The sequence below is a fragment of the Cryptotermes secundus genome, unplaced genomic scaffold, assembly GCF_002891405.2.
Source record: "Cryptotermes secundus unplaced genomic scaffold, Csec_1.0 scaffold639, whole genome shotgun sequence".
Classification (NCBI taxonomy): domain Eukaryota; kingdom Metazoa; phylum Arthropoda; class Insecta; order Blattodea; family Kalotermitidae; genus Cryptotermes; species Cryptotermes secundus.
In genome coordinates, this window is record NW_019743157.1 from 619848 (window position 1) to 643778 (window position 23931).

At 43.3% G+C, this 23931-nt stretch overlaps 1 protein-coding gene across 1 annotated transcript in view; it reads right to left on the bottom strand.

Moving 5' to 3' along the window:
- LOC111873920 (bestrophin-2) overlaps nt 1-23931 on the bottom strand; it is a 204519-nt gene that overhangs the window by 135362 nt on the left and 45226 nt on the right. The window contains exon 2 of the mRNA XM_023869014.2: nt 778-888. Coding sequence (XP_023724782.1) covers nt 778-888 — 111 coding nt within the window. The remainder of the gene's footprint in view (nt 1-777; nt 889-23931) is intronic.

Below are 23931 nucleotides of genomic sequence, written 5' to 3' on the forward strand. Positions count from 1 at the left end.
GGGAAACCGAAGTACTAGGAGAAAACCTGCCCCAGCGCCACTTTGTCCACTACAACTCCCACGTGACCAGACCCTGGATCGAACTCGGGCCGCCGTGGTGGGAAGCCAGCGACTAACCGTTTGAGCTATGGCGCGGCCCTGAGATGTCAGATTCTCATGGTGGTGACTAGAAAGATTACTACTGTCTTATGGGATATGACGCCAGTAGTCTGGTAAATGTTTAGCAACGTTTCGGAGGAACCTGATGCAGCCATCTTCTACTACATAACAACAAAGCCGAATTACTTCCTACAGACAGCTCTACATCCAGATTCGATATTTTCTTCCTTGTATATAAAAGAAGAAACACAATGGTGAGAAGAAATTTCTGAAATTACACACTTTCGGGTTGCCATAACGACGTATTGTGGAACATTAACACGCTGCGTTACGTTAAGTTACGTCGTATGCCATGTAAGAGTGTGCAACCTTTTGATTTCAGTGTATCGTGTCCATTCTGTGAGTATTAATAATATTTTGATGTGGATATTTATTGTGTACCATATAAAGGAGACGATTTATGATTGACTGTGCGTGTTATTAGTGGGAGATAACGAGAAACGTCGGCATCGACATATCATTCGATAACATGTAGGACTGAAAGAAAGTAGAGAGGAAAGCAGAGGAACTTTATAATACGGAAGCTTACATAACAAATGATGGGACTTCGCGTTGAATTCTCAGTGAGTGTTAAGAGTAATTAGAGTAAGACAACAGAGGTGCCGTTGACGTACTTACCTTTGTTGTGACTCGTGCAGCGCGTATCTGTAGACGAGGTTGATTGTAAAATAGAGACATAGGTAAGCTAAAAGTTCCCTCCATATTAGCTTGTACACACTGCCTTTCCATCTGAAAAAGAAAATGCAATACATGTTAATACATGAAATAACTAATTTCTTCTAAATAAAATATATAAAGGCTTACTTCGTGAGCGAGAAACACTTGAAAGAAAAACTCCGTGACCTATAGTCCGCAAGCGAACTATACCGACCGAGAGACCGCAGCTTGTCGGCGAAGTTAGTGTGCCGACTTTAGCGGCTAGAGGGTGTAGCGTGGTCAGCGCAACGGATCCCCACGGCCGTTAATCTCAGTCTTCTAGAACGGAGCCGCTATTTCCTTGAAATAGCTCTTCACGAGGGTGAGTGGACCCCGTTCCAGACCCACTACTTCTCAGAAAATCTGGTAGCGCCGGGAATCGAACCCGGAACCTCTGGATCTGTAGGCAGGAACTCTGACCACAGAGGCGGTCCCGCAATAAGCAATAAGAGAAATCTTAGTCTAAATTAAAACAATTTGTCGAAACAGAAAGCGAAAACATTTGTACCAGATGATAATGAAACTGCTGTCAAGACGCTTCTGCTAGTGGCCTGAACACTGCGAATCAACTGGAGCAGATAGTTCTGGGGCAACGTGTTTCGAAAGAGTTACTGCCGCAACAACTCTGCGGCTCCGGGATCAGACAGCGCCAATGAGCAGAGTTGTGCGCGTGTGTACTGACAAGTGCCGGCTGGAACTGGGACATCAAGGGCTGCACAGTTCCAGGTCAAAGTACTATTCTCTCCTGCCATTCAGAAATGGAAATTATTGTCATTTACGAGTAACCTCTCAAAGTGGATAAGAACACATGTGCTAACACAGTCGTAATGAATCTTAATGGATGTTAAGTAATATGCCTCTAACCAGCACTGTGGAAATTAGCACACAATTTGAGTCTGAGACTAGGATGAAAAGGAGAAAGATTAGAAACAAATCGTAACAATTAAAATATACAAAATATTTTTCCTTATTATATTGTTAGTGAGCGTGTGAGCTAAGCTTGTGAGTGTGAGTGAGTGTGTGAATGTGAATGAGTTTGTTTTGTGAGTACGAGTGTGTAATATGTGAGAGCGTGTGAAGAAGCGACTGTGTGAGTGAGGGCAATTGTGTTTATGGGGGTGAGTGTGTGTTTGTTTTGTAAGTACAGACCTTGTGTGTGTGTGTGTGTGTGTGTGTGTGTCTGAGAAACACACAGAGTGTGTGTTTGTTTTGTAAGTACAGACCTTGTGTATGTATGTGCGTCTGAGAATGTTTGTGAGTGTGTGTGTGGTCTGAAATTCTGTCCGTCATTCGACGGGAAGAAAATATATCGAAGGTGTTCAAGAATACAATTTTCATTACAGTATTATGATATACGAAAAAGGAAGTAACAGGAAATTGGATAATTGTACTGATTATGAAACACTAATAAGATGATCAAAGAGAGGAGTTTGGAATATATGGTCAGTCACAAATTCCCTACGAAGACTTCTGAGATAACGTACAAATTAATAAAATAAAGTCACGGGGCTGAAACATATTTTCAAGTACATACTATTTTGCCGGTCACGGCAGCCGAGCTGTCTAAGGCATGCACCGTCTTCGCTCGCTCGGAAGCCGAGATCGTCGGTTCGAATCCCACCCAGGGCATGGGTGTTTGGTGTTTGTGTGTGTGTGGGTATGTGAGCGTTTTTCTGTTTGTGTAGACGCCTTGCGATGAGCTGATCACCCACCGAAGGAGTCCTACCCAATGTCTAAGTTCTAGTAAACTGAAGTGAAACGGAGCGTTTCATGGAGGAAGGCCAAGGTCCAAATTGGGGCTGTAGCGCCAAAGGAAAAAAAAAAACACACAATTTGTTTCAGTCAATAAGGAAGAAATGAAATCGCGAATTAAGATAACTTTATTGTTCATAAAGATCTGACTTCATAAGGTCAACTCCACTAAAAAACATTATAAGAATCCTCAAGTCTAAATTTATAGCAAGACCATTAGTGTACATGAAGATAAATAAAGCACTGGAAAATCCCTAATGATGTCATTAATGGTCATGTTGGATGGACATGGGTCACATCAAGTACCCAGGGTGTTTGCGTGGGTAGTGTCCGTAGTTAATGGTGTACATCTACGATTAGCAGAAATGTTATGCTATGGCAGCAAAGAAAGCTTACAAGGAAAGACTAAATTACGTAAATAACTTATTGTTGTGTTAGAAAACGACTCATTACTGCAAATTTGAAGATGAGGTAACTGCAGCAAAAATTATTTCCACGCAATGACAGGTGAACGACATTGATTACAAGTTGATATAAACTAGTCAAATTCTGCTGAAAATTATATTGTTCTAGATATGATTTATGCAGATATCCCTCTTACTGGCCCATTCTTACGTACTGTGATATGGCAGCTGAAAGACAGGAAAGGTAGAACCAAGAGAGACGGCTGTTGTTAAGTAACGGCCAATAAACACGTCTCCTCGGCAATGGATACATATTCAGCAACTGAGGAAGTGTTGGAAATTGAGTTTTCTATGCGGTCCGTGCCGAGGTTATATAGCGAGAGAGGATGTTACATAAAGACTATGAAGGCAAGGGTTCAGTTGCAAAAAATATATCTCTGGTCGTGATCCACTAGGGGCTTGGCGCCAAGACGAACTGATGGGCGGTAAACGACCACTACTACACTGTATCTTCAAGTACAAATATATATCTATTTATCACACCAGTCGTCAATTATTTTTCAATCATATCGAGGTCACTGGGCCTTGGTTAATTATCCGTTCCGAAATAAACGAATGTAAAACTAGAGCAACTTAGGCTAGGGCCACACAAGCACACAGAATGCGTCCGTTGTAACGAACGTCGTGACGTCCGTTGTAGAAATAAACAAGAGAGGCGAATGCTACGCTTTCTTCTGGCTCCATTGCAGACAAAAAACTACGCACCGCATTCTGTAACTGTGTGGTATCTCAGTAACGTCCGTCATAAAGTACGTTCGTTGCAACGGACGTACTTCGTGCGCTCCTGTGGCCAGCCTAAGACTGCATCGTCTTTAAGTAGAATTTGAGGTTCTCACAGCGGTAGTTATGAAGAGTTCTATATTCTGGGATATAATACCATATAATCCATTTATAGTCAGCCGACGTTTCGGAGGAACATGTCGCCTCCATCTTCAGGGTTGAAGAACAAACCAAGAAACCAGTGTCTGATTTGACGATTGGCAGGTTACAGTATGTGTGCTTACACGGCAGGTACCGTCATTATTAAATAAGTTACATTTGATTGTTTTGTAATAAGAGATATTATTCATGAGGGGCACGTACAACTGCCTGCCCACGCAGGGTCATACCGTCGGGACGTCATAGCCGAAGTGTTCAAGTAACAATGCAAACAACAAACACACCATCCATTCTGAAGTACGTGTATCTTTCAGCATGACGATACGTGCAATATCGGCGACATCACGTTCAGTCTGAGCAAAACTGAATTCCGGGTTTTTCACGTCTTCGGATAAGTCCAATGTTCTTACCCACTCTATTGTCAAAGTAAACTATTAAAATTACTTATTTATTATAACAATAAACGAACATAAATATTCATGTTGAATATGAAATAAATCTACTGAAGTCTTATGAATATGACCGCCTCTGTGGTCTAGTGGTCAGAGTTCCTGGCTACAGATCCAGAGGGGTCTGGAACGGGTCCACTCAGTCTCGTGAGGATAACTGAGGAGCTACTTGAATCGAAAAGTGGCGGCCCCGGTCTAGAAAACCGAGATTAACGCTGATCACGCGACATACTCTATCCGCTAAAGTTGGCACTAACTTCGCCAACAAGCGGCGGTCGTTCGATCGGTATAGTCCGCTTGCGGACTACAGGCCACGGAGCCTTATGGATATACCGTATATTCGTGTTGAAGAAATGAGTTACCAAAACTGTCCTGAACTTTATTAAAACATATATTAAAAAGATAAAGCTATCTCTGTAAGAGGTCGTGAAGGCCCATAGGGCTGTGAGATGTCGAGGCTCCCACATTTTCTAGACAATCGGCTCGCAGATGGCAGTGAGGTTATCAGCCTTACGCGCCAGCCGCCTTTTATCCCCCAGGAAGATTCCTTATACTCATTTCTGTTAAGGGGCGTCCACATTACTCGTGCTCGTCGGGAGACTCGTCTGGCTTTTACTTGTGCTCGTAAATCTTCGTCCACACTACTTCAGTTGTTCGCCAGGTTTCTGCACGTGAGGATCCGTATATTTACTCGTAGTGTGTATAGGCTGTAGTCGTATTTTAATTTATTGGCTATAGCTTTTAAATAAAAATTTTAAATTTTGATTGTCTCGTGACTTGTCACATCGTCCACACTACTTCAGTTGCTCGCCAGGCTTCTGCACGTGAGGATCCGTATATTTACTCGTAGTGTGTATAGGCTGTAGTCGTATTTTAATTTATTGGCTATAGCTTTTAAATAAAAAATTTAAATTTTGATTGTCTCGTGACTTGTCACATCGTCCACATTACTCGCGAGCATAGCGAGCCACAAGAACACGAGTAATGTGGACGCGTCTTTAGAGCCTGAGTCGGCCCGAGGACCGTAGCGCTACTGGAAGGATCAGGTCAACTGAAAAATTCATTTTCTCCAAGAAATCACATCGTTTCTTCGTTCTGTTTTGCAGACCTGGGCGTGAGGATCTCTAAACACGAAAGATCTGTAATTATAATATTTAGCAAACGACCTTGTCCAGCATTCACCTATTAAGCATGATGTGCTGATATGCAAAAGCCTGCAGTTAGTGCAATTTATTACATCTTGTAGCCTATATAATCTGTAACGACTGAGTGATTCCTAAGTAGTCACGTCTAAAACAATATTATTGTGACGCCTCCAACAGAAAATTAGCGAAGATAAGACAAAAGAAAGGTCAAACGAAGAAGCCTACAGGAAAGTGTGAAGTGTGGCAACGCAAGAAAATGGGGCTTATTATGTAACAGTAAATTCAGTCATGCAGTTCTCATTCATCCAAGTGTTCACATCCGCCGTGGTAACACGTAATAAAAACAAGCAACAATTCTCCATGATAGGGGGTATAAAATAAAACTGCAGTCACTAGTACAGCGAATTATGACGCTAATTTTCGTTATTAACAAGCTGCAAGAACGCGTTCACAGAACTTCACGACTTTGCATTGCCCTTCGTGTTTCCTTCCTGTTCTTAACGGCAAGAGCGCAGCCTACCACCGTATCCCAGTGCTGTAGTTGTTACGAACACGAACCCCAGTTCAAAACAGACGCCATCTTACTTCATTTTAATTCCTAGTAGTGTTCTTTTTTATTGTAATAGGCCGTGGAGGCCCATAGGATTGTGAGGCAGTTACAGGGGGGTAAAGGGCGACCGGCGCGTAAGGCTGACAACCTCACCGCCATCTGTGAGGCGACTGCCTAGAAAATGTGGGAGCCTCGACGTCTCACAACCATACGGGGCTCCACAGCCTGTTATAGGGATAGCTTTACTTATTTTATCAATTATTATACCTGTTCCTTACACTCTGTCTTATATTTAAAATTAAAACTCTCAGAACATTATTCTGTATAAGTGCCAGCATAGACCAATGTTACATCATGATCATCAAGTGCAAGTATACATACAACCGTAACAGATTTAATGACAGGAAATGAACAGCTCCGGGAACCGAAGTCAGGGTCTTCTATTCATAAAACTGTATCAAAACGACTCTGGGTTAACCCATGCGGTTTCATGGAAATTTATTCATTCAGACAAATAAAAGTCGATTATTTTTTCTTTGAAAGGAAAGCCATCAGATTACGTAATGTTCTCACAACCGAGAGGTGCATTCAAAGGCAAAACTGCAAAGTCTGCGCATGCTCCAGTCAGTATGTTCTATGGTTCTGGACGAAATATGCCCTTATTCCAAGCGGCAGTTGGTGTAGAAGGTTGTGAAATGGGAGATTAATACTTTCTAAAGCGACCAGACTCCGTATCCACTGGAAAAGTCTCAAAATCACACGACCTTGGAACAATATCCAGCACCTCATAAAGGAAAGCGCTTGCGTCTGAACAGCTAAACCATGAAAGCATAATCCTATTGGAGAAGAGAGCCGCTTATATCTCCATGCAATTACGAACTATGTAGGACTAAAGCATAAATGACCGTTCTTTGAAGATAATATCAATAATTTAAACGCGGGGCCACCAGAGGTAAGAAATAAAGTTTTCAAAATATGGAGTTTTTAAAAAATGAGAAATATTATCATTTTTGGCATGAACGTCGTATAGTCTGGTAGAAGTTTACCAAACATTTCGGAGGAGTATGCTGCCTCTGTCATCAGGACCGAAGAGAAAGCGAAGCCAGTAGTAAGCAGAGTATCGTGAGGGACATGGAAATGACGGGAAATGACCAATCCCAAAATATCTGACTATTGATCTGTCCGTCACCCGTTCTATTACACATAAAATGGTATAGTTCTGAACGCCAGTCTATCTCATCAGATGACGTGTACGTGTTACTAAGACAGCTTGAAATCTCACATATGCCCATGACTTTTCTCTCAAAAATTTCTTTTCTCTGAAAGGTGTGTATTTTATGACTCTGTCAGCAGCTAAACTATGTATCGTCGAATGGTAGGATGGATATATTAATGAAGACTTGGAAGGGATTTGAAAGCAAGCGGTTTTATCCTAACCGAAAACAGTATGCGGCATTTGTCTGGAGTGAATCAACAAAGCCACGAAAAACCTCGCTTACGGTAGCCGATGTCCCAGTCGAAATTCGAAATGAGAACCTTACGAGAACAAGTCAAGATCGTTAAAATTACACCAACCTGACTGATCACAGAAGTTTGTTTTCCTTGTATTTAGCAACGAATTTAGTACTCAGATCAGACGTCGGATGATACGATATTACGTGTATATGAATGATGAAAAAATTGGAAGAGACTCGGAAGGAAGTGGTGGTGGCCTAATCAAGAAAAGACCTCGAAATTTTCCTGGAGGGGTTGAGGAAAATCACGGAAAACCTCAGCTAGTTTAGCCGATGTCCTTGCCGAGATTCGAATCGAAAACCTACCGAATGCAAGTAAAGAATATAACACATTCACCAACCCATTTTGTGCAAAAAAAAACTCTGTGGCTTTAGTCCGCAAGCGAACTATACTGATCGAGCGACCGCCGCTTGTCGGCGAAGTTAGTGCCAACTTTAGCGGATAGAGGGTGCCGCGTGGTCAGCGCAACGGATCAACACGGCCGTTAATTTCGGTTTTCTAGACCGGAGCCGCTACTTTTCCATTCAAGTAGCTACTCAATTATCCTCATGAGTCTGAGTGGACCCCATAGCCAGACCAGTACTTCTCAGAAAATCTGAGAGCGCCGGGAATCAAACCCGGGACCTCTGGATCTGTAGCCAGGAACTCTAACCACTAGACCACAGAGGCGGTCCAGTTTGTGCCAAATGTTTCATAAATGCCTTCTCTTGCATGTAGGTCTAGATTCCACTTCATTAAATCCCTATCCAAATATGTTATGAAACCGTAATGAGTCATTAATTCCGTCTGTGTGTGGTCCACAGAATGGTTTATATTCACAGGACGATGTCGTGCGGGTTCAGTCAATGATCAGACATAAATTTTTGATTCGTCTTGCAATCAACGCGGAACAGCAGGTCATGGAGCAGGGTTAAGCAATTCAACGAGCGACTGTAGCACTGACACCCGCTCCTGCTAGATGGCTCCTTCATTTTGCCTCTGTGTCGTTACAAGTGCTAAAAATCGTTAAAAAAGATGGAACGTAACCTAAACTACTGACGACAAAAACTAATTTTAGAACTGTTTAATGATAGTGAGGCACACTGATTAAAAATTATTATTTTGGAGTTTGTCTAGTCTTATAACTCATTCATACTACTATGTTTCGTAATTGTTTTCTATTTCTTTCTTCAGGTGAACAGGTTAAAAAATAATATCTACTCTGTTGAGACCCGAGGTAGATTATACTCAAATCACAGACTAAGACTGAATTTACGGTAAGTTCATTCCTCCGAACAGTGGGTAATTATCTACCAGGCTAAACGGCATCACACCAAAGAACACAATTTTCATTTCATTTATTTTTTTGTTGCTTTAATTTCATGGACTGTGACCGTCAAACTATGCAAGACCATAGGTGCAAGGCCTCATGTATGGGGAGTTGTGAAATGTTTGTCTTAACTCCCGCTGATGGTTTATGTTGTGTTTGGTTCATATATCGTGTCTCGTGCTGGTATCGTGTCCATTCCTCTGAAGCTTAAACTTGGCTGTGGTCAAGCTTAGGGTCGTTTAAGTGACTAAGCTGACGTTGTAGCATAAGACAAGGTAGGCATGATCTGCCCTGCAAAGTCTGTACTGACAAGAGAACTCGTGTATAGTGCAACAGGAAGAATTTTTCAATAACATGCTATATGTGCGATTCATACAACTGACAAAAGGCCAAGCGTATTCATAAGGGATATTGACAGAAGACCAAGCATATTCATTAGACAAACCCATCCTCTCGTCAGAGGGGACAATTACATGAGGACTATGAACGCAAGGATTTTTTTTCCCCTTGGCACTACAGCCCCAGTGGGCCTAGGCCTACCTCCATGAACTCCGTTCACTTCGGTTTTTCTTCATCTTACACATACGGTAGGACTCCTTGGGCGACTGATCAGCTCGTCGCAAGGCCTCTACCTGTAGACAAACACAGAAAAACGCACACAAACATCCATGCCCTGAGTGGGATTCGAACCCACGATCCCGGCTTCCGAGCGAGCGAAGACAGTGCATGCCTTAGACCGCTCGGCTACCGTGACCGGCACGCAAGGGTTTAGTTGGGAAAAAATCTCTAGTCATTAGTTTCAAGGGGTTTGGCACCATGACCGCCAGTAGCAAAGTAACCTTGACTTTGACTTGTATGGTGTCCAGGATTAGGACTAGGACCAGCTCTACTGATTGGGCCCAAATGTGTAGGTTTTACTTTAGGACGGAGAGCCCAGTCTCTAAAACATTTTTTGTTTTTACATGTAAGCGACCGTGAAATGAGATGAATCCACAGAACACCTTGAGATTGGATGCGGATACCTTGAAGGCTACCGAACTAGCACCCTTCAGGATGCAGTACCTTCCCTTTGTTATGCATCGATGAACTGCAGAGCTCTCAATGTCATTCAATGTCATGGTTTCCCTTTGTTGCCCCGACATTTCGGACACGCTAAATTGGTGCATCTTTTTTCCCCGATAATTTGCGTTACATAACGACCTGTTGGTTAGCTCATATATTAACCTGTCAAGCGGAATATTAAGATTTAATATTATCGACGTTAATACCATAACAGCACATGTACAAGAATAAATTATTATGCATGCTCGATAAATTTTTAACCAAGTTTCCTTCTTTAAGGAAAAAACTGGGCCAATGAGATCGCCATCGTCCGTGTATGTGTCTGTATGTGTGCCCCCAATATTGAATTTTGAACAAGTTCAAAGCCGATCACAGTGGCCGCTCGGTCTAAGGCATGAACTGTCTTCGCCCTCTCAGACATTGGAATCGTGGTTTCGAATCCCACAAGGCATGGTTGTGTGTCCGCATTTCTTCTGCGTCTGTGTTCTGTGTATAGGTAGCGGCTTGCGATGGGCTGATCCCCCGTCCAAGGAGTCCTACTGTCTATAAGAGCCATATAATTCCTGATTAATTCTGATGGGAAACAGACCGGAGGGTATAATAGGAAAAGTAGTAGTAGTAGTAGTAGTAGTAGTAGTAGTAGAAGATGATTTATACGAAAGTTACAATGATTGTTATGACTGTGGAATTCACCTCAAAGCCAACTTCATAATTTCCTGCTACCAATAATAAAACATGGCCGACGCGCGGACTTTTGAGGCGTGAGACCGGATCATCCTCACGGGCGAGCCTTCAATACATTCGGTAAGGGCAGTTTCTCTGGGAGTAAGCGGCCGGAGCATGAAGCTGCTCACCTAATGCCAAGGTTAAGGATACATTGAGCTATACACGTATTTCTCCTCCATCACTACACGCAGTGAGTTCAGTTAAGCACAGGGATAATTTTACATCTGAAATTCACATTTTTGGAGTTAATTTCAAGACCATTCTTCAACTAAACATGTTCTATAGGTCTGCTGTTACTTTGAAGGATGGTCGATGAATAGTTAATGAGAAAGGGTTTAGAGGGAAGTGTTCGTGATACATTTGAAGGTACTATTACACACGTAAGTCCGCGAAAACCCTCAAGACAGACAGCATTCGGACAGAAATCAAACCAGAGGTCTCTTAGTACTAAGCAGGAGATTTAACCAGCGGACGCCAAGACTGTGTAACAGTCCTAGCATGCTAATGGTTCAACTTACTTACGTACTTACTTACTTACTTAATCATGGAGCTGAGCCCTTCTTGAGGAGCCGCCACTTCTGCAGTTACTCAAGAATTTCCCAGCATTTTATGGAAACCGATGGTTCATTACCGTATTCACAAGAACCCTACACAGGTCCCTATCCTAAGCCAGATCAAGCCAATCCCATCCCATCATATCTCTCTAAGACCCATTTTAATATTGTCCACCTATCTACGCCTTGGTCTTCCCAGTGGTCTCTTTCGTTCTGGCTTTCCCTCTGGTATGATAATGCATTAATGAACTACTGTCAGTTATGTAAATTATGTAACCTGTCGTACATAATGGGCGTTTCCTGACCAAGCTTGGAGACGCAGTATCAGGGCCATTGCAGTTTCTGAATTAACAGGGAAGCGTCTTACAACAAAATGGAGACATGTCACTAATGACAGCAGCACGGCGTCATCCTGGCTATGACCATCAGTCTACCTGTTCCGTCAGCAAATGCGGAGAAAGTTTAAACTTTTAGTTTCCGGGAAGATAGTAAGCAAGCTTTCGTTTCACAATATAAATTTACATATTCCCCTCGACAATATGATTTAAGGTAGAATAAATCAAGTTCAGTCAGCATGAAGCGTTCATGAACTGTCGGCAAGTGCTCGCCACAAAGAAGTTAAATTTATTTATGGGACCAGTTACTCTAATAACAGAAGTTGTATGTCGGGTACGTTGAAATATTAACAGGTTTCACTTAAAGCTCATGTAGAGCATTGGCAACAAGAATACTGTTACATGAAGGGGCTGATAATTTGTTAATTATTCCCGGTGCTGTGAGTGCAAATCAGAACACAAATACATTTCAGTATTTAGAAGAAGTTTTCTTGAATTCTATGCCCAAACGCTTGTTTTTCCATATTTGCATTTTTTTCATAGTGTACTGATAGCTTTATTAAAAAGTTATCATTTGAAAAACGTAATCATTTCCACAGATATGTTGGGTTTTCGGACTTTATCCATCGTCCTGGTTTTTAAGATAACTAAGAAAAACACGACGTTTCGGAAACCGGATCTGTTTCCGTCCTCAGGTAGGGGGAAAACACCTATTCTGTTGGGTGCCTTAGAAAGAGCTAGCCTCAATTGTCAGAATCCCATAGTAACTAACTGTAATCATTTCCAGTTCCTTAAGAACTGGCATTTACAGTCACATGACTTTCATACAAAAATAAATAGAATAATAAAATGACGGTGTCAGTCAGAAACTAATTTGTCGTTTTTGTGACCAACGTATCCGATTTACTCAAAACCAGCCTATTTCGCACGTGTTATCCAGAGGCGAGGTACGCGGTAGCGTAATTGGTTGAGGCACTATGCTACAAGCCGGAAGGTCGAGGGTTCAAGTCCCGATGAGGTTCATCCCTGTACTGGTGTTAGGTTATCCCTGCCGATATATTTCTAGATATAAATGAATGTTTTATCAACAAATTCAAGGATGATAATGCTCTTCTCGGATGTGACGCCGCAAAGTGTGGTATGTTTAAGAGAACCCTGTTGCCTCCATCTCTATACACCCTTCTTCTACCCTGAAATTGGGAAAAATGAAAAGGAATATATAGGTGTAAATGAAGGTGTGATAGAGTTCCTAGCTACAGATCCTGAGGTCCCTGGTTCGATTCCCGGCGCTACCAGATTCTTTCTGAGAAGAAGTGGGTCTAGAAAGCGGTCAAGTCAGCCTTGTGAGGATAAACGAGGAGCTATTTCAAGGAAGTAGCGGCTCCGGCCTAGAAAACCGAAATTAACGGCCTCTATCCGCTAAAGTTGGCACTAACTTTGCCGACAAGCGGCGGTCACTCGGTCGGTATAGTTCGATTGAGGACTAAAACAACGGTTTTTGTTTGAAGGTGTGATATTAAGAAGCATCTTCAAGATACAGGATGTGAGGTTGGGTGGTACAGGTCTAGGGGCGAGACACTGTCAACATGGTAACGCAGCCTTGCATCCCCCTAAATAGAAGGAAACTTGAAGAAAGCAGTCTTCTGGGATTTGGCACCGTGTATATGTGGTGTTAACCGACGTTTCGGAGGAACGTATCGCCTCCATCTTCAGGGTAGAAGAAAAAATATAAGAAATCTGCAAAGCGAAGAGACCGTGAGAATCGGTAAAAGGAGACAGTCAGCTTTTACCGGTTCTCACGGTCTCTTAGCTTGCAGATTTCTTATATTTTTTCTTCTACCCTGAAGATGGAGGCGATACGTTCCTCCGAAACGTCGGTTAACACCACATATACACGGTGCCAAATCCCAGAAGACTGCTTTCTTCATAGTCACCGCCGTGAAAGCCTCAAATCTTACACAGAAGGAAACTTATTGGCCACATGAACTCCCAGCACTGTTCCATTGAGCAGTACCCTGCTCCAAGAAATTAGTTGCCGCTTCAAAACAATTTTTTGCCTTCAACGTCGGGTTTCCAACGCATGACCTCGGCCTACAGTGTTATCACTCGTGACGGATTTGGGGCACCTGGTTTCGTCTGATAATAAGGGAAGTGGCATTGTTCTTCGCAATGACCCAGTTATATCAACGGCCCTGTTTTGTGGCACTGGAAGATATGTGCTGCTTTTTCCTACCAACATGTGACGTCAATTCCTGCCCGGTTACATGTAAAGTTACATCAAGGGCAGCCAATAACATTTTGTTTTTCTCACAGGGAATAATTATTTCATCAGATAATCACAATAAGGAAATGAGTTTGAAAAAAACACAATATTCACATATTTTTCTTTAGCTACAGAAGAGGAAATTGCCAATTTTCATTCAAAGTGGCAGATTTAAATGCCGGTGACTACGAAGATTATTATTTCTGAGATCTCTCCTTCAGGTCGTCAGAGAATAAGGGAATCCAATTGCTTGGGTGAATCTGGCCAGCCCGTAACTGAGATGCGCAATTTTCCTTTTAAAAAGAAATGGAAATAAGAACAAGATGGGAAGATTGAACAGGTATCAGACATAATGCGAGAAATAAAAGTGGAAACAAAATAGCAGGATGATGGAGAATACCTCAAAGCCAACCAACTTTGTCCATCACACTTCGCATGGACGTAGACGTTGAGAGAAAGCTGGCGACGTTACAGACAGAACGTGTGAGCGAATTCGTCAAGGAAACCAAGGGAACAAACAGCTTCGTGACTGCACACAGAACACTGACTCGCTCCACAACAATTTGGAGCATACTGACAGTTCATACGTCATCAGTAATTTTATTGACGAAAGGATCTGTAGGAATGAAAATCAGGGAGACGAGTAAGAACTGGCCGTGTAACATACGTGGAAGGGATGAGAAGTATTTATAAAATGTTTGTTGCAAAATATGAATGAAAGAGACAATTTGGGAGACCTAGGCGTAGATAGTGAGGTAAAACTAAGAGTTACCTCCGTACTTTTTTTTTATTGTTAGTGGGGTGGGACTAAGTCCCTTGCACTGCGGCCATTTCTGGCCTATTGTACCAGCCCCAAATGATAGGTGAGGGTGATTGTGGAGCAATTGGTGGAATGAAGATTGGCAGGGGAAACCGAAGTACGCGGAGAAAACCTGCCCCAGAGCCACTTTGTCCACTACAAATCCCACTTGACCAGACCCGGGATCGAACTCGGGCCGCCACGGTGGGAAGCCAGCGACTAACCGCTTGAGCTATGGCGCGGCCCCCTCCTTCGTGGTTAATCCCTAGTCAGAAATGAAGTCCTTTCTCTTTGGACATGAGAGGCCACTAACATCGCAAGTAATCCAAACATGAAAACATTTCAAGGAACAGGCTGGCCTACTGACAACGCTCTGACTTGTATTTGGGTGGTGGTGGTGGTGGGGGGCGGTGCTGGGTTCGAAACTTGAACTGGACAGCTATCCTTAGGTTCTTATACTCGGAATTACTGGGTTTCGTCCATCGTCCGGTATCCTGAAACATCAGAGAACACAACACTTCGAAAATTGGATGTATATCCGTCCTCAGGTGAGGAGGTGAGATATCTAGCCTGTTGGGTGTCTCTCCCACTCACCTGAGGATGGAAACAGATCCAATCTCCGAAACGTTGTGTTCTCCATTTTTTTAGAATACAGGAAGATGGACAAAGCCCCAAAACCAAAATATTTCCGAGTGTTACACACCGTCGTCAGAACCCTTATAGTTTGCCTCATGTTATGTGGACAAATTCCGGGATGGTACCCCGATTAGGCCATGATAAATACTTTCGAAATCTGGACCCAATCCATTCATCAATCATATAACAATACGATGTTATATTGTTTGGATAATGAAAGCGACGTAAAATAGACCCCGACACCAAATTCGTTCACACTCAGCAAAACATTCCTGGCCCCTCGCTCAAGCAAGTGCCTTTCCCTTGCTTACTGCTTCGCAAGCATTATTATGTACAGAATGAAGCACCATGAGGTTTCCTCCTGTAAACTTTACTATCATTCAGAGGCGCGATACAACAAGAGATCGCTTCAGACACAACGCTCGACGGAAAGAGTCTGCACCTATTAATACAATCATGTCATCAGCCATCCCACGCATGGCTAACAGACTTCTTGGTACAATCAGCAATTCGCTGTCTTCCAGAATTTAACAGAAAGGTACGTTGACCGATTGCAGTGGGTGCTCGGTCTGAGGCATGAAATGTCTTCGCACACAAACACACCGAGATCGTGGGTTCGAATTACACTTGAGACATGGGTGTCTGCGTTTATTCTGCTTGTGCTGTCCTGCATAGGTAGAGGCCTTGAGACGGGCTGATCCTTCGTCCAAGGTGTCCTGCCAATTGTCTGCATAATTCATAGTTTTAGACTTATTTTCGAACATGAACAGGCGATATGGTCTAATTCATCAAAGTAGAAGAAGAACAGTACTCGTATGGTCCATAGAAAAATTATTATATCTTCAGATAAGCAGGCTATGGATAATTACGTATCTGTGGTTTTCCCCCCCAAAAAATGAGGTTCGACGTACTTTAACTATGATTTACATTGTATTTACGTAACCTTGTAAATTACACTGACTGCCTCTGTGGTCTAGTGGTCAGAGTTCCTGGCTACAGATCCTGAGGTTCCAGATTTTCTGAGAAATAGTGGGTCTGGAACGGGTTCCACTAGCCTCGTGAGGATAACTGAAGAGTTATTTCAAGGAAATAGCGGCTCCGGTTTAGAAAACCGAGATTAACGACCGTGGGGATACATTGCGCTGATCATGCGGCACCCTCTATCCGCTAAAGTTTGCACTAGCTTCGCCGACAAGCGGCGGTCGCTCGGTCGGTGTAGTTCGCTTGCGGACTACAGGCCACGGAGTTTGTTTTTTGTTTCTAAATTACACTATTTAACTAACTCCATGGTGTTGAGTCCTTGAGAAACCACCATGAATTTTCCAGCATCTTATGGAACCCGAAGGTCCATTATGGTGTTCACAAGAGCCATCCACTGGTCCCTATCCTGAGTCATATGAATTCAGTCCAAACTACCCCATCCTATCTCTCTAAGATCAATTTTTATATTTTGCTCCCAACTACGCCCAGGTGTTCGTAATGGTCTCCTTCCTTACGGCTTTCCCACCAACTTCCTACTTGTACTCCTTTCCGCCCATTCCTGCTACATACCCCGTCAATTCCAACCTCCTCGACTTGATCACTCTAATTATACTTGGAGAAGAGTACAAGTTATGAAGTTCCTCATTATACAGTTTTCTCCAAACTCCTATCACTTCATCTCTTCGGTCCAAATATTCTCCTCAGCGCCCTGTTCTCAAACACCCTCAGTTTTTAACACAAGCACCCTAAGCAACAATAGCAACAAATATTAGCAGGCTACGTGCCGGTCACGGTAGCCGAGCGGTCTAAGCGTGCACTGTATTCGCTCGCTCGGAAGCCGGGATCGTGGGCTCGAATCCCACTCAGGGCATGGATGTTTGTGTGCGTTTTCCTGCGTTTGTGTACAGGTAGAGGCCTTGCGATGAGCTGATCACTCGCCCAAGGAGTCCTACCGAATGTGTAAGATCTAGTAAACCGAAGTGAAACGGAGAGTTTCATGGAGGTAGGCCTAGGCCCAAATTGGGGCTGTAGCGCCACAGAAAAAAAAATTAGCAGGCTAACGTACATCAAGAGGCTGTCTAAGTTTCGTTTCAAGAGAGTGTTTCCAACCTGATGATACCAGTGTACCGAGCTTGACCCATCAGCATGTTTTGACGAGAGGCGAACGTCCGAAATTTCGGATGGCAGATATGAAGTGTGACTGTGGCAATTACTGAAATATTTTGTAGAATGTGTATTTCATGGTTCTCCGTCATGGAACTTTAATTTTTCCCCACTTTGGCGCTACAGCCCCAATTTGTGCCTTGGCCTACCTCCATGAAACTCTCCGTTTCACTTCGGTTTACTAGATCTTACACATTCAATAGGACTTCTTGGGCGGGTGATCAGCTCATCGCAAGGCCTCTACCTGTAGACAAACATAGAAAAACGTACACACACAAAATAGACATCCATGCCCTGAGTGGGATTCGAACCCACGATCCCGGTTTCCGAGTGAGCGAAGACAGTGCATGCCTCAGACCGCTCGGCTACCGAAACCGGAGGGACTTCAAATAGTAACATAAAGATCGTATTAGAAAGGTAATACCACTTGCACATTAATATCACCTTGAAGAAATATTTAAGGTTATTTCCTTCGTTCTTCTAACGATAGCTTCTAGGAATATTAGAAGAATGGAGTGAAATGTTCGACTGCATTCCACACGTATTCGTCATCTTCCTTGCATACCTCAATACGTTTTGTGGGAGCCGCGATAGCCCACTCGGTGTAACAACTGGCTACGGGTTGGACGACAGAGGAGTCGGAGTTCGAGTCCCGGTATGATCAAGAATTTTTCCTTCTCCACGTCGTCCAGACCGGCTCTGAGGTCCACCCAACCTCCTATTCATTGGGTACCGAGGGCTCTTTTCCCGGAGATAAAGCGGCCGTGGCGTGAAGCTGACCACTCATTTCTAACGTGTTAAGCACAGAGACACCTTTCCCTTTTTATTTTATCTATTATTTAAAAGAAATTCTGTCTTCAAAGGGTTAACAGATCTTGTGCCGCGTAATGTGTCATATTTATGCTCCTTCTCTGTATTAGCTTAAAATTACTTTCCGTAACATTTAAAGTAGCCGGTCACGGTAGCCGAGCGGTCTAAGGCATGTACTGTCTTCGCTCGCTCGGAAGCCGGGATCGTGGGTTCGAATCCCACTCAGGGCATGGATGTTTAGTTTGTGTGTGTGCGTTTTTCTGTGTTTGTGTACAGGTAGAGGCCTTGCGACGAGCTGATCACCCGCCCAAGGAGTCCTACCGAATGTGTAAGATCTAGAAAAATCGAAGTGAACGGAGAAGTTCATGGAGGTAGGCCTAGGCCCACTGGGGCTGTAGTGCCAAGGGGGGGGGGAAATTTTAATTTTGTATAAAATTTAAAGCTGTTCCTCTGCTTAATTAATTAAGAACCACGCCATGAAGAAATATGGGGGGGTGCACGACAGCTCCACAATTCTTGACCTCAGAACCAGATAGAAGTGAGTGGTTATCTTCACGCCCCTGTCGCCCTATCCCCGGTAATACAGCCCCCAGTATCCACTGGATATGAGGCTGGGTGGGCCCCAGAATCGGTCTGGAGAAGGTGGAGAAGAAAGAAACCTCTTGCCCGTGCCAGAATTCGGACTCCGGTCACGACCAAGCCTAGTCGCTATACCGACCGAGCCGCCCCAGGCCTTGAAATTGTGTTTGGTTGTAGAATTATTACTTGGGCAATAACTGAGGCTGTTAGTATAGAACCTACCGTAAGCTCCTCGCGATAACATAATACAGCTTCTAATAGGTCATGACACGGTCATTACAGACCTTGTACTATAATGTCTTACGCTACAGGTTACATGTCACTAAAGTAACACACAGCTTGTGTCAGAATGCATGTTTACAACTGGACTGCCTTCATGTCTGCGTAGCGATGGAACACGGATGTCAGTACATCAGAATGGGTTCATGTCACGATGGCGAATTGACTCCACGGAGCAAAGACTGCTTAAGTATCTGACGGTCGTATAACTGGTCAAGAAATCCCCAACTTCTATGGAACCTGAATATCAAGTACCATATTTCCAAGAGTCCCCTACGCACAGCCAGAAGAATTAGTGCGCAAATTAGCATCATATTCTTCGAAGATCTATTTTAAATATTATTCTTTCATCTATGCTTAGGTTTTCTCAGTTAGCCCATTTCCTGTATATATTCTTCAGCATCACTGAGCCACAGCCTTCCTTAGAAGATTCTGTCCGATTTGTCACACCGCTTTCACTTCATTGGATTTCGCAACAATAAATTTTTACTGCATAGCAAGGTCGTCGCTCTTGGGTCCAACTCCCAAGCCGGAGGACCAGGTCTCTGTGTTTCTCTCCCAGTAACAGGGTGGCCTAGTTATGACCCCAGGCACCGGGTTCCCTTTCCGTCGTCTTCTACGACTCCCAGGGCTATGGTGGAGATATTCGAACCCGCCTCCACACGGAATTAAGTGATACAGCACAAACAACTGTTAGAAGAACGGATAAGAGAAATGTTATAATGCTTACATTCAGCTTACCATGACAGGCCGCCATTTTAGTACTCTTGAAGGAAAGGTGTGAAATGTAGGATATATTTCAGCAGCACAATTTTCCTAACATGAAATAAGATTTTATATTCTAAGTGAAAATAAATTAACTTACTTTATCGTTCCTCTTATACATTACGGTGTCGAGGTATTTTTTTTGATCATTTTACAGACGGTAGGACTACTTGGACTACTTGTCCTAAACACAAGACAACACAAATACAGAATAAACATATACACATACCAAACATCCATGCATTGTGTGGGATTTGAACCCACGATCCCGGCTTCCGAGCGAGTGAAGACAGTACATGCCTTAGACCGCTCGGCTACCGTGACCGGCAAAATAAATATTTTTTTTATTTAACTTATTCTTACCTAAGTTTATCCACGTATACAAATAATTCTACTCAGGTATACATGCAACAAACCATCTATCACAAACACACGCATGAAGAGAAAATGTACTCTTTATTTTCCGGAAAGAATTCTCACCTGAGGAAGCCTATCATCCCTTGTGTTAGAACCTGAGGGATGGATTGGTGGGTGCGTGTGTTAAGCGCGGAATGATACGTGTGAGTGTGCGTGTTGAGGGTGCGTGTGAATGTATACGTGGGTACACGGTAAAGGAAAAGGTAAAGTTGTCTCTGTGCGTAACTAATTGAGCACTATGCCATGAAGGTATATGGGGGAGTGTATGTATATTCATTCATCTGTAATCTGTCAAGACGACAGGTCCACAGTCTCTTCCAAAACAGTTCCTCCACTTGATGCGATCTAGAGCTTTCTCCTTCAAATGAAAATATCCTCTTCTGTCCCCAAGGTCATCCAGCATCTTCTTACGTCTTCTTCCTCGTCTTCTGGTCACTTCTATCCGTCCCTCTATCTTTCCTTCAATAACTTCTTTTAGAAGGCAGTTTCTGCGTAAGATATGACCAATCCAATATATCCACATTTTTTTACCTCGGCACTAGTTGGAGGTGAGTGGCCAGCTTCACGCCCCTGCCCCTTTATCTCCGGGGAAAGAGCCCTGGGTACCCATTGAATAGGAGGATGGGTGGACCCAGAGCCAGTGTGGACAACTTTGAGAAGAGAAAATTCATGCTCCCATCGGGACTCGAACTCCAGCCCGTAGCCAGTCGCTATACCGACTGCGCCATCCCGGGTCCCACAGGTGGATATATGAGTGTGTGTTAAGTGCGGATGGATAGATGAGATTGTGACTGTTGAGTGTGGGTGCGCATGCGCGGCTGGGTGAGGATGGCCGAAGAAACGAAATGAATTGCTTACCTTCTTCGCCACTCTGTAGAATTGCAGACGCTCGAGTTAATGTAACGTAAGAATGTGCTATAATGTTATGGTTCACAAAGGGCAGAGGATAGGTGAGAAGCTCTGACCACAGATACTGGTCTCAAGAACCAGATTACAGTTACTGCCTATTAAGAATCAAACCTGAGCATTTCCTAATAATAGGCTTGACAATAACAGCAACAAAGTACATAAACAAAAAAACTTCGTGGCCTGTAGTCCGCAAGCAAACTATACCGACCGAGCGACCGCCGCTTGTCGGCGAAGTTAGTGCCAAATTTAGTGGATAGAGGATGTCGCGTGGTCAGCGCAAAGGATTCATACGGCCGTTAATCTCGTTTTTCTAGAACGCAGCCTCTATTTCCTTGAAAAAGCTCCTCAGTTATCTTCACGAGGCCGAGTGGACCCCGTTCCAGACCCATTACTTCTCAGAAAATCTGGTATCGGCGGGAATCGAACCCGACCTCTAGATCTGTAGCCAGGAACTCTGACCACTACACATGCTATTTATAACTGTCCAATGCAAATTTCAATGACCAAACAGCATCCTTTACCGCGGTCTAATTTTCATATCCTTAAACAGCAGCCTAAAATTACAAGCTGTGGGAAAGTAACTGGGAACGAGGTGGGGGGGGAGTTATCCGCAATTATGCAGCTAACTTCCCCGCCTTCCCCACCTACCATTTACTTTCATCCAACGACGTCATCCTATGCAGTCCGGTCATTTTTTGTACAAAAAAGCTGGTACAATTCCTGTACCTTTAACGCTCCTACGCACTTCAAGATATAAACATTGATCTTATCGTATTTTATTAAAAGCCTATCCTGTTTACTTTACCAAAGCATTAGACAGCTGGCTATTACTCGATAACTTGAGGGCTCTGTTTGTCACCGCCAATTTAACTGGAACAGAATCTAGAGCAAACAACGGTACAATCAGGGTCAACAGCAATTAAGATGGACGTCACATGGTATGTCCAGAACTTTCCCTAACGATTCCGAAAGAATAAGTATTCTGATTTTAATTATTAAATTTATTTATAATTCTATAACAAAAATTCAAATGTATGTGAAATATTTTGAATTGCGTTATTCAATTTATGAAATTTTTGTAACAGATCTTCAAAGTTAAGTATAAATACTTTTAATTCAATGATCAAATATATTAAAGTTTTGTAACCGAAATCCAAGCATAAGTATAAATACTTTAAAGCAATTTATGGCTATTTCCTGTAATAAAATTAAAAAAAATTATACATGTGAAAATCATACTGACAGAATCTGCTGTAATATACAGTCTCAACTGGAATATTGTTACCACATTCTTTCTTTCACGTACAACTTCTATATACGGTATCTTACTAACAGAACACTACTATGGGAATGACCCTGGGGCCGATTCAGCCTTTAACAGAAATGAGTACCAGGAACATTCCTGAGGGTAAAGGGCGGTGCGCAACAATGGATACAGAAAGAGAGGAACAATGTTTCTGTGCGGTCCGCGCCGAGTTGTGATAAGCATGACAATTAGTGACAGTGACTCAGTACAATGACCGCCTCTGTGGGCTAATGTTCACAGTTCCTGCCTACAGAACCAGAGGCCCCGGGTTCGATTCCCGGCGTTACCAGATTTTCTGAGAAGTAGTGGGTCTGAAACGGGGTCCACTCAGCCTCGTGAGGATAACTGAGGAACTATTTCAAGGAAATAGCGGCTCCGGTCTAGAAACCTGAGATTAACAGCCGTGGGGATCCGTTTAGGTGAACACGCGACACCCTCTATCCGCTAAAGTTGGCACTAACTTCGCCGACACACAGCGGTCGCTTGGTCGGTATATTTCGCTTGCGGACTACAGGCCACGGAATTTAGTTTTCTGTATAAACTGGGAAGATGACGACTTCGAAAGGAACTGCAAGGAAGCGACAATGACTTAACCGAAATATTATCACTGCATGTGCCGGGAGAAGATCATGAAAACCACGAGACCTTAGTCAGGCCGGTGTCCGGTAAAGATTTGAATTCAGAACTTCCCTAATACAAGTCTGAAGACATATATCAAAAGACTTTAAAGGTAATGGTAAAGTCTCTGTGCTTTACTGATTAAGCACTACGCCATGAAGGCGTATGGGAGTGGGAGACTTTAACAAGTTCATTTAGTATTCTGATGAAAGTGATGTTTCATACGGCTGTTTGTTAATAATGAAGTTTTTTTCCTCCTTGGCACTACAGCCCCAGTTGGCCTAGGCCTACCTCCATGAACTTCTCCGTTTCACTTCGGTATTTCTAGATCTTACACATTCGGTAGGACCCCTTGGGAGGGTGATCAGCTCGTCGCAAGGCCTCTACCTATAGACAAACACAGAAAAAGGCACACACACAAACTAAACATTCATGCCATGAGTGGGATTCAAACCCACGATCTCGGCTTCCAAGCGAGCGAAGACAGTACATGTCTTAGACCGCTCGGCTACCGTGACCGGCAATAGTGAAGTTTAGTCTGTGAAATGTTTTATCTCCTGAAATGTGATGCCATGTATTCTGTTAAGCGTTTTGCCGTTACTTGATGCTTGCTTCTTACTTGTTTCTTGTTTGATTTACTTTTTCATCCTGGTGACCAGAGTCATAATCAGGGCACGACATCGCTAGCTGAGATTCGAACGGGGTACCTCATACCTGCTAAGCTATTCGAGTCCATGGAAGCATGACACTGACAGGCGACGTATAGAGGCCGATGAAGACGTGAACCCCCGTCGCTTGTCCCAGACAGAA